The sequence below is a fragment of the Lytechinus variegatus genome, chromosome 5 (genome assembly GCF_018143015.1).
Source record: "Lytechinus variegatus isolate NC3 chromosome 5, Lvar_3.0, whole genome shotgun sequence".
NCBI classification, from domain to species: domain Eukaryota; kingdom Metazoa; phylum Echinodermata; class Echinoidea; order Temnopleuroida; family Toxopneustidae; genus Lytechinus; species Lytechinus variegatus.
Genome location: NC_054744.1, coordinates 2,067,756 through 2,088,314, shown reverse-complemented (window position 1 = coordinate 2,088,314; position 20,559 = coordinate 2,067,756). Strand labels below are relative to the sequence as shown.

Genomic DNA, 20,559 nt, shown 5'->3' with positions numbered 1-20,559 from the left:
AGCATATTGAGCCCAAATTTTTGAGAAGACCATACATTGCGTAGATATTCTAAAGTCTCCGAACAAGCGAACCTTATAACATGGCAATATGATATTATTTTAACACATAATTCAGATAACAATATAATTTTTCGATTTCTCAATGTTTACTTGGTCGTAAAAGTAATGGGACCACGGCCCTATGCCCCCATGAAATGAAGAACTGATTTGAAAATATTGTGTCTACTCACCAGTCTCTGCTTCTACCCTGTGTGTCTGGAAGATATTAATCATCACCATCGCTATGAGCATGCAAAGGATATTCATATTTCTTGATAATGAAGTATACGTTATCATGAAAAAATAACCGTGGCTCATGAAACCATTTTCGTCTTATATACGCTCATGCATGTTTGATGAATAATTTTTATCTATGATAAATTGTTTGTCAGTACGTTAATTATTGATATATTTCGTACTTTGATCATGACGAATTAACAGGATCAGTGTATAAAGTTTAGCTTCTTTGTCATGGTGACTAAAATGAGGGCCCCCCCCCCTCTCTCTCTCTCTCTTTCTCTCCCTCCCACTCTCTCTCCCTGTCAGGGGGCGTAACAGGGATCGGGGGATGCCAAAAAGTTTAAACAAAAGTTTTAGGGCAAAGCTCTCTATGTGGGAGTAGCATGAAGAGTTTGAAAAATAGAGGGAGCACACAGCATGGAGCGAGTGGTGAAAGGTTTTAAATAAAAAACCTCCCCAGCGAGCGAAGTGAGTGAGAAAATAAAAATATGTGGGGAATATGGTGAATCAGGCAAAATTTATAAAACGTTGCTAGCGAGCAAAAAATCGGCAATTTTTATTACAAAATCAAATTTTGTGATCGATTTTGAAATAATATTAAGAAAATAATATAATTTTCACTCTTCTCTCCTTCCTTTAATTTCCATTTTTGGGGGTCGGGGATTTTTTTTTAGGGGGAGCAAGAGCCCCGATCCCCCCACCACTGATTTTGACATGATATTCATAAAGTAATCTTACACTTTTCTTTCCTTTTCTTTCTTCTCTCCTGTTCTTTTTAATGTTCTTGGGCTTCATGGTCTTGTACCCCTTTCATTGTAAGAGCAGAAGTGGAGTTAGTCCGGAGTCCAGGAGGAGTTACTCCACTTTGGAGGGCAATATGAAAATTCTGTGATTAGTTCGATCCGGATTCAAAGCGGAGAACTCAACCCACTTCTACCGTTTTCATACTGAAGGCGAAGTGGAGTTACTCCGGAATAACTCCGGATTGAGTTTATACGCTTGTACTGCGGACCGACTTTAAACCCCCTTTCATATTGGCAAGCACCGCAGCGGTGTATCCGCAGTCGTTGCCATGGTTTCCAAGCGAGTTCGCGCCATACGTGTGGCGAGATCACAGCGATAAGCGCATACCGCATTTCCGGTGCGGAGTAACTCCGTTTGTAACCCTCTTCTCGAAGTGGGTTGAGTACTCCGCTTTGAATCCGGATCGAACTAATCTCAGAATTTTCATATTGCCCTCCAAAGTGGAGTAACTCCTCCTGGACTCCGGACTAACTCCACTTCGGCTCTCACTATGAAAGGGGTATTAGAGAAATTGTTTGGCCTATGCCCCCAAACCCTTCCAATAAAAATTGAACGCCAATACAATGTGGGTGGGGGCTGGGTACGGAGCTTCCGGAAACTCTTGAGATTCAGCCATTTTAAAGCTGTCCGCTGTTTCAATCACGGGTATGCATGGGTTTTACAAGACAACTTTAACGCAGTTGCTTAATAAACCAAATATTTTGAGGGGCACAATATGGGAAATGTGGGAAAATGTCTAAAAGTCGGGAGGGAGCACAAAAATGTTTTGCTCTTTGAAAATTAAATTCTAATTACGTCATTAAAGGGGTATGTCTATATGGTCCTTGGTTAAGGATATAGGCGATGCTCGGGTGGTACCTCCGGAGCCATTTTTTTGTTCTAAATGCATGAGATTTATTTTTTTATTTGATTTATTTTATTTCCACATTTCAAAACAAAAGCAATGTATATACAAGTATAATTTTTTCAATATTACATAATCGGCAAATATTTTTTCAAACATAATGAATAATGTACATAAACATAAAATATTAACTGTACTGTGAAAATGATATCTATGCATACATTTTTCTTTAATTACTGAACATATATATATTTCTAGAAATGTGGGAGACCTCCATCTTAAGCTTGGAGCTTGAAAATGATGGAGGCCTCGAAAGGAAAGGGGATAGAAAACCAGACTGTATAGTATATTTAGCAAGCCTTTATAGACTTCATATTTTTTTCCCTTCCCGTTCATTGTTTTCAATCCTTTTGATTTTTTTTCAATTTGTTTATTTTGAACTCAGCTTTTCCCCTAGCATTTTAGATCATTCCATTTTACCTTTATTTCCCATTTCTTTTTGTATATTTCTTTCCGTTCCCGCCATAAATTCCCCTTTCATTTTGTCATCTCCTAAATTATTTCCTTTTTCTCACGTATTCACCAGTTTTTCAGGATGATTTGTTCTTTCTCACATTTTGTATTTTCTCCTTTTCCCTCTTTTTTTCCCCTTACCTTACCAGCTTATCTCTATCTACCCATTTTGTTAACTTCATGCATGCATTACATTATTAAGTTGGATCTGATGGAGTGTTTCCAAAGTCGGAGATCACGGTGTCATCTGAATACAGATAAACCTCTCCTTTACTTATACATAATTGGGAAGACCATTCATCATAATGGCAAATAAAAAGGTCCCAGGAATCGAACCTATTAGCCACATCTTGACTTAGTATTTTGGATATTAACATTATTATTTTCTTTTGCTAAGATATGACATAAACCATGTAAACCATGTAAACACATATAGACGTGTTCTGACACAAAAGTTTATTTGATATACAATTTCAAGAAATTGTGCTCCTCGGTTATTTCTACATTTACGAGACCTAATCAATACACAATTAAGTAAAATGAAAATTCAGAATATTTAAAAAATGATCAATAATGCAATCAGATTTCTTTTTTGATATTGACAAACATTAGTGGTGACTGCCACTGTAGTAATGGGGATTTTGTTCGATGTGATTAAATTGTTAAAACTAAGCATACTGGGCACAAACAAATTTGATAGGTTCTATGGTTGATAAAAAATAACGCCTTTTATGTTGAGCAATTAGAGTTAATTACAGCCCGATAAGATTAAAAGCATGTGTCATTAGCTGATTACGTACGCGGACTCAACCGGCACACCTATTGTCATCAGAAAACAAATCAAAATCATGACCAAATAGATGAAGTTACATCTCTAAAATATCATATTAAGAACAAGTGTGTGTAAGTCTCCTGATAGTTTTAACTTTTGATATATTGTAAAGGATGACCCTAATCTTTAACTCATTTTGAAGTATTATGCTAGATATTTCGTGGTTACATTATAAGCACAATATGATTCAAGTCAAGATACGTAGATTTTGTTGAATAATAGAAAATGGATATAAACCTAATAGATTCCAGTTTGATTGGGGCGTATTTAGAATGCAATATCTTTTGATTTTTTTTTCAATATTCAAGACTACTATTTTATTTCCAAATAAAAAGCAAATGCAAAATAATTTTAAATGTAATGTTATACATAAAATACAATAACATGATGTTATATCAAATCATACCCCCCCAAAAAAAAACAGTACAAAGTAGAGAGTCTGTATGGGAATAATAATAATAATAATGATAATAATAATAATAGTAATAAAAAAATAATAACAATTAAAATAATAGCTGAATTTATATAGCACTTGATATTATTACCCCGGCTATAGCTAAGCTATCATTAGCGGCGCTCAGTGCATTCAAGGAATTAATCCTGTAGGGTACACTTTCACATCACCTGGGTCGAGTGCAGCACAATGTGGATAAATATCTTGCTGAAGGAAAACACGCTATGGCGAGGATTTGAATCCACGACCCTCTGTTTGAAAGGCGAGAGTCAGAACCACTAGACCACGAAGCGCCCATAAATGCAGTAGTCCAATAAAAAAACCCATTAATCTTATATTCCTCCAGATATTTTTTTCGTCATACCACAGAAACATCGTTTGGAACGATTAAAGACCGAATTACTCGTTCAAAATTAAAACTATAAAGAAAGAAAAGGACTTCTGAAGGAGAATTATAGCTTATTTATCTCTCGATCTTAACCCCCCCATATATATTAATGCTTTGACAGCTCGCTTAAAAATGTGAAGGAGAATGTCAACCTTTACATAATTATATGTGCTGGTATACATAAATTAAAAAAAAAAACTATATGTGCTGGTAAACCGAAGCGACCCAATCCCCCCCCCCCTCCCCTTATTCAGGGGAGGAGCCGATATAATCAACTTAAATGGACGTCATGTAATATTATATTCATTTCCATTCCCCATTTCCTTCTTTTGTTTTCTTTCTCCTTTTGTCACTTCTTTAAAATCCCAGTTCCTTTTTTTTCTCTCTCATTTTCTTCACTACTTAAAATCGCCACTGCCACCTCCCACTGTGATACCCCAATTGTGCTTTCATGCCCGTATAAAAAGAAAATGAAGATGAATACACGAAGCTAAATGATTGAAGATACAGTAATAGTTCAAGCGAGCGAAATGACATTGACTGCATAATGGGGCTCACGGAAATATTACGAAGGAAAGGTTTTTAAATGGGAGAGAGATGTAAATTTCCGGTCTCCTGTAACTGATATAACTAAAATGATGAGTTCGGCTAAGACAGGATATTGTCTATTCAGATAGGAAATACGACTAATTAGACCAAAAAAAAACAAACAAACAATAAACAGACAGGGACATGTGGCATTGATCACACTCTGAATAAACATATAAATAAAAAGATAATTATCTTCTTCATGTCAGTTTGACGAAAAATGGCGGTATCTATTCAAAGCGAAAATGCTACAATTCTGACCAAAGAAAACAACAACAAAAAACCACAGGGTTCTGCGACATTGATCATACTGTGATTGAAAATAAAAAGAGAATCATCTTCTTGATGTGAGTTTGGCGGGCAAAAAAAATGCGATAAAAGAAAAAAAAGACACACACTCAAGGCATTTAATATGTGACGGCGATCGAACTGTGAATGAAAATAAAAAGAGAATCATCTTCTTGATGTGAGTTTGGCGGGCAAAAAAAGATGCGATAAAAGAAAAAAAAAGACACACACTCAAGGCATTTAATATGTGACGGCGATCGAACTGTGAATGAAAATAAGAGGAGAATGCAAACTTCCTGACTTTAAACTTAGGGCCTTTTTATTCTTGAATCTTGAATCATCATTGTATTGATGATTGTCATTCGTCTTTAGAATAATCGGACCTTTCACACGCTCTCTCGAAAACTTTGATTTGAATTCGAATTCCCGAGCGAAGGAGGTGTGTGTCCTCGGTGACTTATCCATCAGAGCACTGCATTGATATGATGAGTGCATGTCAATAGTATTATCTATGGAAGTGCTTGAAAGGACACGTAAGCTCCGCCCCCAAAAGATGTTTTGAAGGTCGAGCCTTTCACACGTAAAATTCGTGACGCGATTTGAATGAAACTTTACTGGAATTCACCTCTGGAGTAGAATTTGAATTCGTGTTTGTGATTAGCGTTCGTGATTCTCGATTGGTTTGACAGGTGCTAAGAATTCGTAATCTTTTTTCATTGGAATCATCATTCAAACTACGATTTTTTTTAACCGTGTGAAAGGGCGGTGTATTATTACATAGTAGTATATAGGCATACATAAATAATTCTTTCAAACATCTGTTTTGTATTAATCGATCAAGTATAATTAAAGGCCTGGTCACACCGCCCGAGCGTTGTTGGAGCGGTCATGGAGGGGAGAGAAAAAAAATAATAACCGCTCGCTACCGTTCACCATTTTCGATTTCAATTGTTTTTTTTTGTTTTTTTCGATTTTTGTTCTCGATTTTTCCCCCAATTTTGTGAGCGAAATTCGACCCTCTCTCCCTACCGCTCCAACAACGCTCGGGCAGTGTAACCAGGCCTTAAAGTGGAGCTAATGGGCGCGGGGGGGGGGGGTAATAGAACTATAGTTTGATTTCATAGTAGTATATAGAACACGATTAAAAGTTAGGTTAATTGAGTGGGAGTATAAAAATAAGAATCTCTTCTGAATTCTCGCATCCAGTATTTGTTCCCTTCCCCCCTCTCCGATCCTTAGCGCTCTTACCCTCTCTCTCTCTTCTATCCTTTTTTAACTCTTTCTTCTTTCCTTATTCTTTCTCCCTCCACTCTACCTCCATAAGATGCAAAAATCAAGTAATTTGAATTATCGAGGACGTCGCTTATAAATCATTCATTGCATGTCCATGGATAAATGAATAATAAAAATAGGCATATTGTAAGACACGTTCTGCTTTAAATAGAGCTATACAAAAATACGTTTCTTAACTGAATTCCAGTTCGATTGCCAATAAATGGTTATAATGATGATCCTAAAATATAAATATATATATATATAATAGTCAAGTATTCTAGTTTTCAGATGAGGAGTAAATTAAGATATTGGACTTTTCACTGACAGTGAATAGAAGAATTGAAGAATAATTTTTCATTTGACCCGGATCTTTGCTAGGGCAATACACCGAATGGAGTAAGGTATAAATACCACGCCTCAAAGGTAATTTTTCCACTTTGATTAGATTCTAATGAAAATTGTTGAGGATTTGCTCCTCAACTCCTATTGGCATACAAGATTTATTTTAATTTTTTTCAGGCCAAGTTATATTCAGAGCAGAACAGTAAAGAATTGAAAAGAAATTGTACATAATCGCCTGGAATTTTATTCTTATTTGTGAACGTATATATAAACAAAAATAATTGGCAGGTATTTTAAGAAGTCATTCATCTTACCATGACCAGTATTTTTGATACGATAGAGACATTCACAATTTGGACCGATTATGAGAATTATAGCTTCAACGACTCCGTGACCGAAGGAGCATCAGTAGAAACCAGTGGCGAAGCGGGGTCTCGACCCTCTAGCCTTGCCAGTCTTGTCTGTAGCGGTGTCTTTACTGCTCTGATCATCATCACCAATACCATCAGCCTTCTGGCCTTTGTTGTTGAAAAGCGACTCCGCACCTATAACAACTACTTCATCATCAACCTCAGCATACTTGATCTTCTTGTCGGAGTGTCATTGTCCGCACAGGTAGCGCATGCTTATCATGGTCGTTACCCATTTCCCCAAGACGTCTGTAAGATCTTAACCGGCATCGCGGGCGGGATTGTCAACGGCTCCAACATCAGCGTGGTCGTCATCTGCGCTGACCGACACCGAGCCGTCTACGACCCAATCAACCATTTCATATCTCGAACCAAACGTAAGGCCATTCTTATCAACTGCCTACCTTGGGTTATAGGACTCTCCTTCTGGTTGTGTTACACCACCGTCTGGGAGTTCGTGGTCGACCACGACAACGGCACGCAGTGCACGCCGCTCTTCTCCGAGAGTCCGATCACGTACATTATTCAGAACGTCTGTAAGTTTCATCTGCCCTTCGTCATCATCTCCGTTCTCTACATCCGCATAATTCTTCAGATACGAAAGACGGCCGGTGGAAGGAGCGTGAATAAGAATTTCGATTCGAAGGCATCGTCGTCGTCGTCGTTGGAAAGGACGAAATCAAGCATTGTCAAAGAAGTGACGTCATCAAACATTGATCAGCATGATGGGGGCGTGGACGAACCCGAGACTGAAGTGAAGAATGATGTCACCGTTTCTCATCCAGACAACAGATTCACTTCATCTAATCAGGTAATTCCATTTTGATCTTTTTTCTTTCTTTTTTTATTTTTATTTTATTCTCATTTGAATACAATGTGAAGATTACCAAGAGGTGCATTCTCACTGTAGTCCTATACATGTAGTGGGGTATTGCAAGAAACTTGCAATCAATTGCAAGTCAATTTTTGGTCCCTAAATCAATCATATGTCTTGCAGTTAATTACAATTAGTGATTGATTGCTAATTTGTTCCTTGAAACAAGAAGTTTAATCTTATTTGCTACAGTTTACGTTGTTCTATCAGTTGTAAAATTGCAATAGAATATTTACGATTGATCGCAAATATTTTCTTGCAACACCCCCTTAGTGTGTGTTTCATACATGGTTTTATCATAGAGCTGGTACAGATGGTTTCATCAACATTTTCTTGTCTGACATGTTGGAGCACTTTTTCTATGGACCTTTTTCCATGGACCTAACAGAGTTTGTCAAATAAAACGACTATTAAGTTCTATCACGAAACGCTGCCCTGAGAAAAAGAAAAAATCAAGGAGATGTGTTTGAATCTTCATGGTGGAATGAAGAGGAGACGATGAGAAATGAAAATGGGAGAATCTGGTTTGCAATTGATAAGCGAGAAAGAGATATGAGAGAGAAGAGTATTTTTTTTCATAAGATAAAACGGAGTCCTTCACGGGAATTTAGGCAAGAGTAGTGTTTTATCAACAATTTTCTTTGGTCTGACAAGTAGTTAAATTTGGCCCTTTTCCTTGATTTTGATTGGTTGAGAAGTAATGTTACTATTATGGTAACTTTCGGACAAGTGTTTTCAAGAAACGCTCCCCTGAATTAATGGCAAAATATGTGTTTACAAGTTGTTGACAAACATATGCCAAATCGTTCAAAAAGAATTAGTACAAAGGGTTTCCCTTGGATGAATACCAAAGGGTTTCCCTTGGATGAATACAAATATTTGTAAACTCATGAAAAAAACGTGAAAAAATAAAAGAAAAGCTTGCAAACTAAAAGATGAAAAACTGATGAACGAGTACAGAATATTACAAAATAAGGTAACAAATGAAGTAAGGAAATCAAAGAAACAGTATTACTCTGATAAATTTACAAATTTTAAGGTAAACCCAAAACAGACTTGAAAAACCTTAGAGTCCATCATTCCGAATAAAAAAACGTGAAATACTTACAGTTTCGTCTAACTCGGATTGTAATACTGAAACTGCTAACCTATTCAACACTTACTTTGCAAATGTAGCGAGACAATTAGCCAGTGAAATAACCGATATGAACCCCCATACAGAAAATGATAATTATGCAAATGAGACTTTTGCATTTACTCAGGTGAACGAACCTGTTTTGAAAATCATAAGAAATCTTAAAAACACGAGGTCTGTCGGTGTTCATATCTGTCTTTGTTTTAAAGGCATGCTCAATGGAGATATCATTGAGTATTGCTAAGTTGATTAATTTATCTTTGTCAAGAGGTATATTTCCGCTACAATGGAAAAAGCCAAGATTAACCCAATTCACAAAGGTGGCGATGACAATTCTCCTTCGAATAATAGGCCCACCTCAATTTTGCCCTGCGTATCTAAAATACTGGAAAGGGTTGTCCAACGGCAAGTTTTAGATTTTTTTGCGAAAGAATATTTTGACACCTGCCCTATCCGGTTTTCGGCCACGGCACTCAACCATTACCACTCTCCTAACATGCCTAAAGGTAACCGACGACTGGTTTCACTCAGTCGATCTGAAACATTACATTGGGGCCGTCTTCGTCGAATTAAAAAAAAGCATTCGACACCGTGAATTGTGATATTCTAATGAAAAAATGAATAACTTAGGTATTTCTGGCACACCATCCTTATATGGTTCAAAAGTTACAAGTCAAACCGGGTTTGTAGGACTCTTATTAATTCGGAACTCTCTAATGAATCAGTTATTAACTGCGGTGTGCCCCAGGGATCACTCCTTGGACCACTGCTCTTTATATTACATGTCAATGATTTAGTGAAATGTATCAATACATGTCATATCAAACTGTATGCGGATGACACCGTTTTGTGTTTTTCACACCCCTCCATTGAAATAATCAAAGAGGCCCTGAACTCAGATTCAGAAAATATGTACCAATGGATGTGCCAAAGTTAAGTGTTAGCTGTAAAAAAAAAACGGTCTGTATGCTCATTGGAAGCAAGAATATGATTTCTAAACAAAATGTCCTGCATGTTTCATTAAATAATACCCTATTACAACAAATTCATCATCTCAAATACCTAGGCATCATGGTTGATGATTATTTGAATTTTAATTTGCATATAGATAATATGTTGCAAAAAAATAGGTCAAGTAGTCGGCTTTCCGGGAAGATTGCGGCGATGCCTAAGTGAATCGATTCTGAAATTAATATATTTTCATTTCATTTATTTCCATATCCATGATATCACAAAGTATATAATATATGGTTCATTGATCCTCCCCTGCTTTGATTATGGTGATGTTGGTTACGATGCATCCTGAGGAAATACACAGACCGCCTTCAAAAACTTCAAAACAGAGCAGGTCGTATTATACTCCAGATTAAACCCGAATCTCATATATCTATTTTGGAAATGCATAATACACTTAACTGGTAATTGTTGAACAACAGAAGAAGCGATCATTCCCTTATTCTCGTGTATAAGATCATGAATCATAGGCGGATCCAGCTTTTGGCGAAAGGGGGGGGCGCACTGCCGAGCGGCGCACATATTTTTGCACTTCACCGGCACAATAAAAGAAAATGTTGAAAAATAAAAAGGGGTAATGCCTGACCCTGTCAAAACACGCACACGCACACACACACACACACACACATGCATATATATATGTATATATATGACTCATATCATATACATGACTCATGAGATAGAGACACATATTTCACCGACAAATTAATGCGAGCGCGAAGCGCGAGCTGAAATTTTTAAAGTATACTGACCTGAAAACAGGAAAAAGGTGCCTGTTTAGGACTGTTTGTAGTAACTCATGAGGAGGATACATATCTCACTACACAGATAATGCGAGTGCCGAGGGCGAGCTGAAATTTACTTATATTCTGACCAGATAGCTTGATATTCTAAGCATTCTTGGTACCAATGACTAAGATGGGTATCTAAAAAAAAATGCGAGCGCGAAGTGCGAGCTTAAAATTTTGATATTTCGATCTGAAAACATTACAGTTTAATGTACGTTTTAATAAAGAACAAGATTATATCCAACAAAAGATTATTGAAAATCGAAGCGGGAGTTCTTTTGAGGTTCAGAACTAAAAACGGGACATTCTATTCACCTATTTAATCATGAAAAGTATGGGGTTTTGCTACAGAAATGATGCGAGCGCGAAGCGCGAGCTGAAAATTTTTATGTTCCAATCTGATAATTTGAGCACGATTTTTAATAAAGAACGAGTTGTGTAGCTCAATCTCGTTTGCTGATTTCTGTGTAACATTACCATCTTGTTGTTTTTGCACATGCGGAATTATTGGGGGAGGGCAAAACGATCATTCTTGACCGCGGCGCCGATCTAGATTTGGTTAGCAATAGGCCCTTATTCATTATTCTACCGGCGCTTATTTATTGAAATCAGGGGACGCTGATCATTCTTGACCGGCGCCGATTTAAATTTAGGTGGCGCCGGTTAAGACAAAGGCAGCGCCGATTTGTCTTGACCGGCGCCGATTTAAACAAGTAGTACTGATTATTTTTACCGACGTTACGTAAGATTCAGGCAGCGGCAATCCATAATCGACTGGCGCCGATCTAGAACCAGGAGGCGCCGATTATTCTTGACTGGCGCCGATTTTTAACCAGGTGGTGCTGATTATTCTTGACCAGCCCCGATTTAGATATAGGTGGCGCTGATTATCCTTGATCGGCGCCGGTTAAGAACTCAGGCAGCGCCGATTTTTCTTTACCGGCGCCGATTAAATAGCGCTGATTAAATAGCGCTGATTATTCTTGTCCGGCGCCGATTTAGATTAAGGTGGCGCTGATTATTCTTGATTGGCGCCAGTTATATGCAGGCAGCGCACTGCTATACCGGCGAAGTTGTTGGGAAAAGGGTAGTTAAAAGAAAAAATAAGGAAGATGATATGATTACGCTTTGCTGGGGATAGTCTTTCCTTTACTGTTGCTAATGTTATATCAGTGTATAATTTTTTTTTTAAGCAGCGCCTTTTCCCTTTCTTTCCTTTATTTTTAATTTTTCAAGCGGCGCCTTTTCTTTCTTTTACTTTTTTTTAATTTTCTTTATTTTGAGCGGCGCCGAAGGCGCCGCTCAAATATTAGGGGGGGCGCGCGCACCCTGCGCACCCCCCCTGGATCCGCCGATGTGAATAATCTATCTCCAAAATATTTAAAAGCCCCCTCACACCTGACCGAATGTAGGCAGACGAAGGGCGACGAATGGGAAAAATGAACGAAATGCACGCGAATTTAACGAATTCAAATAGATGATTCCGTCAAATCATGCGATCAGTAACTATTGTCAAATTTTATCAACGAACGGTAACCGAAGGATAAATATGACATGCAAAGGATATCGATTTTTCGGTTCACCTCTAAGAGAAAATTGCGGCCAAAAGCGAGCGAAGGGTTAATATAACCCTATAAGACGAAGGAACAGTGAGCGATGGTTTGATGTGACGTGCAATTAGAAACGAAGACGAGGGAATAGATCAGACAATCTTGTTCGTTGTGTCATCGTGTTGCTTCGTTACGGGTTTGAGATCTCTCCACTTTGGCAAAAGCGCGAAGAGGAACTATGCGCTACAAAACAGACGAGCGATAAACGAAAGATTACCGCAGACTAAATTAGAGGTGCGAATTCAAACAGATAACCAACGATTTTTCAATTCGTCGGGAAATTTTAAACATGTTCAAAATTTCCGCGCGAATTTGAATAATCGCAGCTGTTAGTGCAGAAGATGTACGAACCCAAACACGAAGGGTAAATATGATTTACTATCAGTTACCATTGAAAACGATTTTTTTTAAATGCCTTTCGCCAGCCATCGCAAGGCATATTTCAGGCAATTCGTTTAGGTGTGAGGGGGCCTGAAGAAATGAATTTGAGTTAGTATCACGTACGTATCCCTCCCGTTTCGGAACCAAATTTAAATTACCCAAACCAAGAACAAATTACCTCAAAAGATCCTTCAAGTATAAAAGCGCCATGGCTTATAATTCCCTTCCTCCTCACATTACATCATCCCCTAGTATTAATATTTTCAAATCTAAGATTATCGATCTGTACCCCCTACCCCTTCCCTGTTAGGTTTGCACCCCTTCATTTTTGTTTTATCGAAATATGTTTTCTATTGATATTTGTATTTTTAATCATTTATGTTCGTCACTGTTTTCATTTATCTTCTGTACATCTGTTATTTTAATCTGGTTTTGTTGTGTCTAACTTATAAGTTAATTTTAAATTTGTTGGACCCCACGGAAGACCAGCGTGACTGTGCTAGTTACGCTGAATAGGGGCTATCCACTGTATTTCATTGTATATAATTCTACTTTCAATACGGAAATGAATACTACTACTACTAAAAAATAATTTATTTTTGATCGGCGGAAAAGTATTCTTACTATGGCAATCGTCGGATTAAACGTCATTTGTCGGATAAAACCCTTGACAAGTCTTTTCAAGCTAACCCAGTAGCGTATAGATAGGGGGCTTGGGCGCTTGCCTCCCCTCAAAAAATGAAAATCATGACCAAGAAAAAGAGGAAAGAGAGAAGGGTGAAATATCATATCAATTTCTGAATTATTATGTCAAAATCTATCACATAATTTGATTTATGCAATAAAGATGTTGAAATTTTTGCCCGCTCGCAACTTTTTATAAATTTTGCCCGATACTACGCTATATCTTGCCCCTTCAAGATTTTTGGCTCGGTACGCCACTGAGCTGCCCTGAACATCTAGCTCGATCCTCATCTCATCTTGATTAACTCAAAATTTGTGACGGAATATTTATAAATTAACGATTATAGTGGCCAACAAAAACATGTATTTTGGACTAAATGACCTTACATTTTTGGTGATAACCTTTTTTTCGCTTTTAAATTTTTTTGGGTTAAGATGGCCTTACATTTTGGGTGATAAACTATTTTCCTTTTTTTTTTTTTGCTTGTCAAATTTTCCAGCCCCTGGTCACCCTACCTTTGGGGACAGATTTCCGCCGATGATAAGCGGCCAACATAAAAAAAAGAAAGGAAAGAGAAGAAAAAAGATGGAGGGTGGAAGAATTTATACGAGGAAAAGGGGAAAAAGTGAAAGAAAAGAAGAAAATAGAGGATAAGAGAAATCAAGTCATAAAAATAACGAGTTATATTGTTTTTATTTATTAATTTTTACTAATACATAATATACTTTGTGGTATTTGGTTTTTGTTTTCAGTCTCCTTTTACCTTTTTTTTCAAATTTCCCACTTTTTTCCCTATTATTAACATTACACCATGGACGTCAGAGTACAGGGTTATCATTTTGGGGGAGGGGGACATAATTGTTGCATCTCCCACCCCTTAAAAAAAGATAATCCTCTGCGCTGATGGGGATACAAGCGACCTAGATGGAAAAATTAGTCAAAGACCTTTTTTATGTAACCATAACATTATGGTTATCTCCCAACAAGAATTTGGAAAAAGGGAAATGAAAGAGTGGAGTGTGAACTATAACACCTTTTATATATTGAAAACTGGACATTTTAAGCGCTATGTAGTCCTCAATTTAATCATAACATTAAACAGACAATGCAATTGCGAAGCGCGGGCGGAATATTTTTATTCTTGATCAGTGGCGTGTATACGGGGGCGCAAGTGGAATACGTGAGCAAAAAGGGAAAAGGGGCTCAAATAAAGAAAAGGAAAAGAAAATATGAAGAAAACAGGCAAAGGAATAAAGGCACATAAAGGGAATCAATCTATCTTGTACTTATTTGTATTATGTTGAAGAATGAAAAATAAATTGAATTGAACTTTCTCCAAGATAACCATTGAATTTAACTCTTCATCACTCAAACTCTTGTATTTTTTTAATCAAACATGTTTATCATGTCACGTACACTTTTACATCTCTTTCGTTTCCCTGTTGATCGGCGAGGTCCGTCTGTGAGTGCTGGGGCTGGATTCTGGAGACCTTTAATCTCTCTTTTTCTTATTTCATTTTCTATTTTAATTTCCCCTATTTCCTTTTAATTTAACTGGTTCATGCTCAAGTTGTTACTTTAATTTTTATATGCTAAACAACTGCAAGAATATTTATTAGGAGGCTGCACTCTACAAGCCCCGCTTTTTAGCAGCCTCCTCCATTTCCAACCTGATAAATGATATGAATTGAAATTGAAAAAAATAAATTGAATTGAAAAAATAATTGAATTGAATACCACTGAAGGTGATTAATGCCCCCGTCCTATGCTCTAACCCTGGTTCCCAATATATTTAGAAAATAAATCTTGTATGTCTTTATCTAGGGATGAATATCAATGCCAACTTTGGTTAGTGATATACTAATTCTCTTCAAAATTTCTAACAAACAATCCTTAGAATATCCCTTTATATCTAAACGCAAATATCATAACTTTTTATTTCTAGCTGCGGGTTTGCATATTGATAGGTTATTCGATCTTCATTAATTCTTACAAACTGTTCTGTCAAAGCTTTTCATCATGCGCTAGTTTGATAAGGAATATACAAATCCTCTTCCTTCATTTTTATAGATAAGTAGATATATTCAAATTTTCAGCACACCTCTCATGCTTGCGTTAATTGCTTAGTTAGATACATATAGTGGGAATACTTCTTCCTAATGTGTCCGGACAAATCGAATTTCCAGCTCGCTTCGCGCTAGCGTTATTATTGTTTAGATAAGATAAATGCATCATGTTAATGATTACAAAAAGTGCTTGGAAAAGTCATTCTTAATATTGAAAGGAAATTGGCTCGCGATTCGCCCTCGTATTAGGTCGATTTATTTAATGAGATCTGTATGAATTCATAAAAGGGTCTTTTTAAATGTTCCCTTTCCAGGTCTGAATGTCAATAATGTTTAGCTCGCACTTGGCGCTGGCATTTGTTGTTTAGTTGGATACAAATCATATTATTTATGATAATCTTGCAAACTTAGAAATATTCCGTCTGAACGTCTTAATATTGAGAATTATTCGCACTCGCATTAATACTATGTTTATTTTGACTAGAAGTGTGTTTACTTAGTATATATAAGGGGCTAGATTCTAGCACTTGCCCCGGGCGCCATCGTAAAGGCCTGCAGGCCAAAGTATTGCCATTAGCCAATCATTTTTTTCCTTCGCTCTTATTTTCTTATTTCTCACCTACTTCCTTTATTTCTAGCATTCTTCCCTCTTCCTCTACTTCTTTTCTTCCTTTCTCCTAACCTCTCTCTCTCTCTCTCTCTCTTGCGCCGCTGCTGGGGACCGCAGTCGATTCGCCCAGTCCATGGATCCGCCCATATCAACCACTTTCTTTTCATTTTTCTTGTAGAAATCCAACGCACAGCGGATGGAATCGCCCTCCGAGTCGCGCAAAGCCACACGGACCCTCTCCCTCATCATCGTCGCTTTCGTATTGACCTGGATCCCTTTCAGCGTGATCAGCTTACTCCTGACCATCGATGCTCGTCTCATCATTCCTCGTATTCCCATACAACTCTACGTCTTCTTTGCGTTTTTGACGTATGGAAACAACCTCTTGAATCCCATATCATACGTGGTATCTCAGCCATTATTCAGGGCTACGGTGATGAGGATCATATCATGTAGGGTATGGTGATCAGACATGGTGATCGTCCCCTTGACCATGATCTGTTGTATATCTACAGCGCTACACTCAAACATAAATAAGTTATTTTCAACCCTACTTCTACCATTTAGCATAACTTATAAATAAGGTGAGTAGCAAGCTTCGTCGGTTAAACAGAACACACTGATGTGAGGCTTGTACCATCACATCGGGTTATCATGGTCATCGCGTCCTGTAGGGCAATCGCGAAACCCGACCTCGAGAAAAATCAAAGGTCCTCTAAATTTCCGAAAGGTCGGGTCCAGTTTACCCAATTCTCAAATGGTAAACTGGACCGGACGTTTCGGGAATTCAGGAAGCCCTTTTCTCGAATGGTCGGTTACGCGATTGCCGGACCAGACAACCCGGTGTGATGGTACAAGCCCTGAGGAGATGACCGTGACTGAAGACTGAAGACAGACTCAGAGGATGCTGCACCTATTGCTCTCTTAACGTTCCTTCCCCCAAAATCCCAATTATATAACACTCCGTTTTACTCTTGAACTTGAATTGAGATTCTGACGAAAGTAACGTAAAATTCCAAAATTCTTTCCAATAAGATTTCCTTTCTGTAGCGTTAAACAGGGTCAATGAGTTCTGAAAACTCTTCGCACAATATCGACCATTCTAATCGGTTAGCTTTTGATTATAGATAGAAGAGATTAAAGGGGTAATCCCTTTATTACATCTATACAAATAACTATATCTAAACAAAGTAGAATTCGGTGAGAAAATGCTGAAAATGTCATCAAAATCTGATAACAACATAAAGAAGTTATTGTAGCAACATTCTGTGAAAGCATTTATGCACGCCGTCGTGAATATTCAAAAGGTGAGCTGACCGGTCACGGTGGCTCAGTGGTAGAGCGTCCGCCTCATGAACAGGAGGTCGTGGGTTCGATCCTCGGCCGAGTCATACCAAAGACTTATAAAAATGGGACCTTCTGCCTTCTTGCTAGGCGCTCAGCATTTAGATTGGAGAAGGGAAATAATAACATATAATGTTATGCAGGGCCCGCTGGTAGAGCAGTTTCTTAACTGAAGTGGCTACCCTGGGTAAATAAAAAGTTATTATTATTATTATTTATTATTATGATGTTCATGTCCGCACTTTTCTTATTATTGTGTTATTATATGAAATTGTGATTATTTCATATTTCTATACATGCGTGTATGATGGGTCACTTATAATAAAATATTCAATGAATATCTAATGCATTAAATCATTTGTCAATCCAATATTTTAATCTGTTTGGAGGACAAAATCTGAATGAATATAATTTCATATGATAAAATACAAAAGAACAAGTGTGGATGTGACGTCATTGGTTTGTTCATTGAATATTCATGAAGACATGCACACGACTTCCACCAAAATAATGCAAATATTTGAAATGTCATAACTTTGTTATTCCCTGACCAATTTTTACAAATTTTAAGTACTTTGCTTGTTTGGTTTACCATTCCACAGAGGGAAGACATTTTAAGGACCTTTGAATGACCAAATATTGGCAAGGTCTTACAGTAGTCTCCAAGATAACTGAAATTTGTCATCTCTGTGGAATGACTCAGAAAGACCCCTCAAAGAATTCTGAAAGACTGATGGATATTTCTTGTCTTAAATCCCCATTCCATAGAGAGCAAAGCCTCTGAAAGACTGCTGTAAGACCATGAAACTTGCTTGATCTTTCTAGGGTCTTTCAACGAACTTTCAAAGATCTCCGAGGTCTTTCACGATTCCTGATGGATCTTTCAATGATCTTCGTAGTCCTCGTGAGTCCCAAAACTTTTTGAAACGGTTCAAAACAGTCTTTCAGCGGTCTGCAGGAAAATTGTCTTTTGATGGTTTTTCATCAGTCTTTCGATGAACTTTCAAAGTTCTTACTAGTCTTTCCATGATCTTTCGGCAGTCTCTCAAGATTTTTGCGGAGATCACTGTAGGACTCATAAGAGATCATTGAAAGACCAGGCAATGTCCATGGAAAAAATTCTGAAAGATCACTAGTCTCGTTGCATAAAAGATCTTAGAAAGACCATTCAAAGATCTCTATAGGACTAGTCTAAGACCAGTAAGACAAGAAATATCCATCAGTCTTTCGAAGTACTTTGAGGGGTCTTTCTGAGCCATTCCACAGACATAACAAATTTCAGTGATCTTGGAGACTGCTGTAAGACCTTGCCAATTTTTGTTCTTTGAATAACGAACCCTGTTTTGATTTCGGATTAACGAACCTTCGGAATAACGCCACAAATGTTCAGATTAACGAACCGTTTTTCGTTTTAGGATTAACGAACTTTGAGGCATGGGCAATTTAAGTGTTTCGGAATTACGTTCCTTCGCAAGAAGAATCTTCGGAATAATGAATCTTTGGAATAACGAAGTGTAACCGAATTAACCTCCTCCCTTGAGATCTCGGTTGCTGATCTCGCAAATTGGAAACATAATAGTGTAGGATGTAATCTACGTTCGATGTCATATTGCTATAATATTATAACAACCTTTAAAGATCATTTTTAAATCCCATGTATAACTTTTTAAAGATGATAGTATAGTTATAAAATGTTAAAATTGTATTATAAAGACACTAAAATAGAGATGTTTCTAATTCATTTTGAAATATTTTGGTAAATATAAGAAAATGTTTTTTTTCCAAATGTTTTGTTAAACTATTACAAAACATAATTTCATTACGTTTCTATAACGGTTATCTAATTGTCATAATATTGTAACAACATTTTTTAAAGATGTTAATTTTTCATCAAATATATAACCTTAAAAATGTAAGTAAAATATTAAGATTGTGAAAAAAATGTAAAAATCATATCATAAAAACTTTGGATATATGTTTAAAATACATTTCAGTAACGTTTCCGAAAATATCAGGAAAACATTTTTCAAAAACGTTTAGTTAAAATATTTTATAAACAGTTTCATGACACTTCAAGAACGTTTGATGTTATTGTCAGAATATCTCAACTTGTTTTTAGAATGATATTTTCACATCCAATGCTTAACATATTTTGGTAAAATGTTAATTTGTTTCTCAAAAATATTAATATTACATCCCAAAAACGTTTCTAATATATTTCTGAAACATTTTAGTAAATATTTAAAAAGTTTTTTCAAAACTGTTTTGTTAGAATAATCTAAGAACATAGTTTCTTATCATTTTAAGAACATTTATTATTACAGTCATAATATTCTAAAAATGTTTTTAAAATGCTATTTTACATCAAAGATGTAAAATTATAAAGTCAGAAAAATTTAATTGTGTTTCTCTTAAAATGAGGTCACAAAAACGTCAAAAATATTATGTTACTGATACATATTTGAAACGTTTTTAGAGAACGTTAGAAAATCATTTTTCAAAAATGTTTTGTTGAAATATTTTGAAAACATATTTTCATGACATTTTATAACAGAATTCATTGCCATAACATCTTAACGTTTCAAAAATGCTATTTTTACATTAATAATGTTACATTATGAAACATTCGAAAAATATTTTGTTTTCTTCATAATGTTTTTTATTTACTAATGTCAAGTTAACATATTATAACGTTATGTGTTAGCTAGGCTATGAAGGGCATTTTCGAGGTCTCCTGCAGTTTTATAGTCAAAAGATATATATAACTGAGTATCATCTGCGTAGAGATGATAATAGCATGATGTCTTGCTATGTCACCCACCGGAAGTGTATACTGAATAAAGTACAGGACCAATAATCAAGCCTCGTGTTAGTCATATTCAGAAATTTGGGGTTTGGATAATTCACCCAATATTTCAACTTGAGAGGACCAACCACTTAAACCAGGTCAAACCAACGGATCTAACTCCAATTCTGCTGGACAAGCGTGATAAAAAGAAATATCATGATCTTAAGTGTCAAATGCAGCAGATAAG

The 20,559-nt window shown here is 36.6% G+C and overlaps 1 protein-coding gene across 1 annotated transcript; it reads left to right on the top strand.

Moving 5' to 3' along the window:
• Positions 1–6,922: 6,922 nt before the first annotated feature.
• Positions 6,923–16,646, top strand: LOC121414800 (muscarinic acetylcholine receptor M5-like). The gene is made up of 2 exons (XM_041607854.1): positions 6,923–7,828; positions 16,359–16,646. Exons 1-2 carry the CDS (start codon positions 6,923–6,925, stop codon positions 16,644–16,646), a joined length of 1,194 nt encoding a protein of 397 aa, XP_041463788.1.
• Positions 16,647–20,559: the final 3,913 nt, after the last annotated feature.